The following is a 3,545-nucleotide window of genomic DNA, read 5'->3' as shown; positions in this document are numbered from 1 at the left end:
CTAATAAGTCTAGTTTTATCCTAAAATTATAGCTGGATTAAGCTTTTTATTAAGGGGTACATTGAAAGTAAGCAAAGTATCTATCTTTCTCCTAGCTTAATCATTCTACATGACCCCTATTACATCTAAAAAGTGAAAAAAGACTGATTATTTAGGCAAGTCTACACCTAGAATTATGAAGGTGAGCTAGACCGTAAAGCTTTAACATTTCATGTGGGAAACAAATATGAGCTAGAGTTGGCTTTACAAGTAATTATATTCTCTATATCTAGATATAAATGATATCTAGACCGTAGAAATGAAGAAATTATTTCCCTTTGTAATAATTTCTACCATGTTGATAAATGATAATTGAAGTCGTGATTACAAAAAAAACACTTTATTAAAAAAAAAAAACTAGTGCATCTCCTACATTAATATTTAGGTTAAAATATTAGACCACCACCAAACTCCTTGATAGTAAGAAAGCAATATTATTGATTACTTCCTTCTCCTTATTCTTCATTAAATTTTTATTATTTCTTTTTATCTATATTTCTTTTTAAATACCTAAGCCGTCCATAATACCCACCCACCCCACCCATACCCCCACCCCCTTCACAAAAAAAAATATCTATCCACCTAGCAAAATAGAAACTCCATCACTAAAGAGAGATTCTCACAAGAAATAATAATAGTAGTCTACTTCTTTCATCATGTTTTAGTAGAACAAAAACAACAAATACAAAATCATCTTCTACTATGTGAATTAAAATTCACTAATTTTTTTTCTTTCTTTCTTTCTTATCTATAGAATTTATAATATGTCTCTTGAAGATTCCTTAAAAACTCTCTCTTTAGATTATCTAAATCTCCTCATCAATGGTAAAGCTTTTAGTGATGTTACCTTCAGCGTTGAAGGCCGTTTAGTACATGCTCATAGATGCATCTTAGCTGCTAGGAGCCTTGTGTTCCGAAAATTCTTCTGCGGGCCCGAGTCGCCTAGTGGAGGCCTGGACCCTTCCGCGGGCTTTGGAAGCCCTCGTACTACTACCGGTGGTTCACAGGTAGTGATACCTGTGAACTCGGTAGGGTATGAAGTGTTCTTGTTGATGTTGCAGTTTTTGTATAGTGGACAAGTTTCAATTGTGCCACAAAAACATGAACCAAGGCCTAATTGTGGAGAGAGAAGCTGTTGGCATACACATTGCACATCAGCCGTTGATCTTGCACTTGATACACTCTCAGCCGCTAGATCTTTTGGGGTTGAACAGCTTGCTTTGCTCACTCAGGTAATCTAATTTTGTCTTTTCTAAACTTGCCGGGATTTACTGTGTGTTGTTCTGACTCTTTAAAAATATTGTTAAAATTAAATGCGTGTTAGTTTCTTTGAGTTTAATGTGTTTTTAGAAGGATTTAACAAAGGCGCAACAATAGTTTTCGAAGAGTTCGAGTTGGTTAAATTTGATATGAATAATTAATTAATCTAGTGGAACATTTCTTTCTATCTTCTTTGTCCACTAGATTTCTTTTGCAGAATCAGATGATCCAAGTACTATTTTTTTTTTTATAAATACTATAGTACTAAAATAGCCTCTCTTTTTTTTCTTTTTTTTGTTTGAATGTAGTGGAATCTTGTTCCTAGTTGTGTCATTTCACTAGTTGTATCTCGATTTCATGTAAAAGATTTTGAGTTTCTTGAAATGTTTCTCCTTGTCTATAAGTTTTTTCCAAATTTGGTTCTTGATTTCTGCAGTTGTCATGTCTTTCAACAGTAATTATATACCCCCAATCAAATCTACTTTCCTAATTTGGTTTTATGAACCAACATTTAAAAATGGAATTATTGATGTTACCCTACATATAATCAAGATTTTGTACAAACATCTATCAATTGATTTTTGGTGGTGTTTTTTTGATAACAAAACTTTCTAAGTATGTCATTGTATGAAAACTAAATCATATCATTGATATTTGTGTCTCTTGTTTCATTTATTTAAAAAAAGATTATGTTCAACTTGTTTGAGGCTAAGTCATAGTTAATTATTGTATTTGACTCTGTTGATATTTTTTGTTTAAACAGAAGCAATTGACAAGCATAGTAGAAAAAACTTCAATTGAGGATGTGATGAAAGTTTTGATTGCTTCAAGAAAACAAGACATGCCTCAACTTTGGACTACTTGTTCCCATTTGGTTGCAAAATCAGGCCTTCCACCTGAAATCCTAGCGAAACACCTTCCTATTGATGTGATCGCAAAAATAGAGGAAATCCGCCTCAAATCCTCCCTTGCGCGAAGATCTGTACTCCCACACAATCACCAACACCATCACCAGCACGACCTTAGTTCGGCTTCAGAGCTCGAGGACCAAAAAATCCGACGAATGAGGCGTGCCCTCGACTCATCCGACGTTGAACTTGTCAAGCTTATGGTAATGGGAGAAGGCTTAAATCTCGACGAATCAATCGCCTTGCATTACGCTGTTGAGAACTGCAGCAGGGAAGTCGTGAAAGCGTTACTTGAACTAGGTGCAGCCAATGTGAACTACCCGGCTGGTCCAGCTGGTAAAACCCCACTTCACATCGCATCGGAAATGGTTTCACCCGACATGGTGGCGGTCCTATTAGACCACCACGCAGACCCAAATGTCAGAACGATGGATGGGATCACTCCACTCGATATTCTCCGAACCCTAACATCCGATTTCCTATTCAAAGGTGCAGTCCCGGGACTCAATCACATTGAACCTAATAAGTTAAGACTTTGCCTCGAGCTAGTTCAATCAGCCGCTTTGGTAATTTCTCGCGAGGAGGAAAACACAAGCAACATTCCATCTTCCACCGCGATATTTCAACCTATCAACAACGAAGATCATGGTTCTAGCACGAGTAGCGCGACCAATGTGGGAGGTAACCTCAATTTAGACTCGAGGATGGTGTATTTAAATCTAGGTGCGGGTACTTCGATTTCACAACAAATAGGGTGCAACAGAATGACAAACGAGGATGATCATGATAATAATAGTCACAATAAACAAAATAGGCAAGGTGGATTTGACCCATCGTCGATGTATCGTCCATACTCATGAGTATTTTCTATCTTTTGCTATTATCTAATTTCTCTTCTACTAGATAGATAAAAATTGTCATGAAACAAAAATGGGAATGATAAATTAAAGCAAAATCTAATGATTTAGAAATGTCATGGGAATATTATTAAATACTCAGAGACTTGCATTAGTACTATATATGTTTCTTCTCAATCTTTTATCTTCTTGATTTACCATCTTTGTGTTGAAAGACAAGAATTAAATACTTTCTCCGTTTCAATTTATGTGGCAACCTTGACAACATACCCAACATAATCTCACGAAGTGACATATATAGTTGGCAATATAGTTAGAATTTAGAGGGTCAACTATCTTTTTTTTGTTGAAATTTCTATATTTATTTTAAGTATTTTTCAAATGTATAAATTTTATTTTGAAAAACTTAAAGTTTGTGTATGTATTCATGATCAAAATTTAGAACTTTGAATCTCAAATTTTAACTGTGTCACATAAATTG

At 35.0% G+C, this 3,545-nt stretch overlaps 1 protein-coding gene across 1 annotated transcript; it reads left to right on the top strand.

Moving 5' to 3' along the window:
- Window positions 1-650: 650 nt before the first annotated feature.
- On the top strand, window positions 651-3,109 carry LOC129877632 (BTB/POZ domain and ankyrin repeat-containing protein NOOT2-like). The gene is made up of 2 exons (XM_055953156.1): window positions 651-1,271; window positions 2,063-3,109. The coding sequence occupies exons 1-2, from the start codon at window positions 804-806 to the stop codon at window positions 3,065-3,067; spliced, it is 1,473 nt and encodes a 490-aa protein (XP_055809131.1). The 5' UTR covers window positions 651-803; the 3' UTR covers window positions 3,068-3,109.
- Window positions 3,110-3,545: the final 436 nt, after the last annotated feature.

Source organism: Solanum dulcamara, chromosome 12 (genome assembly GCF_947179165.1).
Source record: "Solanum dulcamara chromosome 12, daSolDulc1.2, whole genome shotgun sequence".
Taxonomy (NCBI): Eukaryota; Viridiplantae; Streptophyta; class Magnoliopsida; order Solanales; family Solanaceae; genus Solanum; species Solanum dulcamara.
The sequence above is the reverse complement of the archived record's forward strand: the minus strand, read 5'-3'. Positions and strand labels throughout refer to the sequence as shown.

Excerpts from the sequence above, each read along its gene's own strand:
- LOC129877632 (XM_055953156.1), top strand. The coding sequence starts at position 804 with ATGTCTCTTGAAGATTCCTTAAAAACTCTCTCTTTAGATTATCTAAAT. Across the intron at positions 1,272-2,062 it reads AGCTTGCTTTGCTCACTCAG|AAGCAATTGACAAGCATAGT; the intron begins GTAATCTAATTT and ends TTGTTTAAACAG.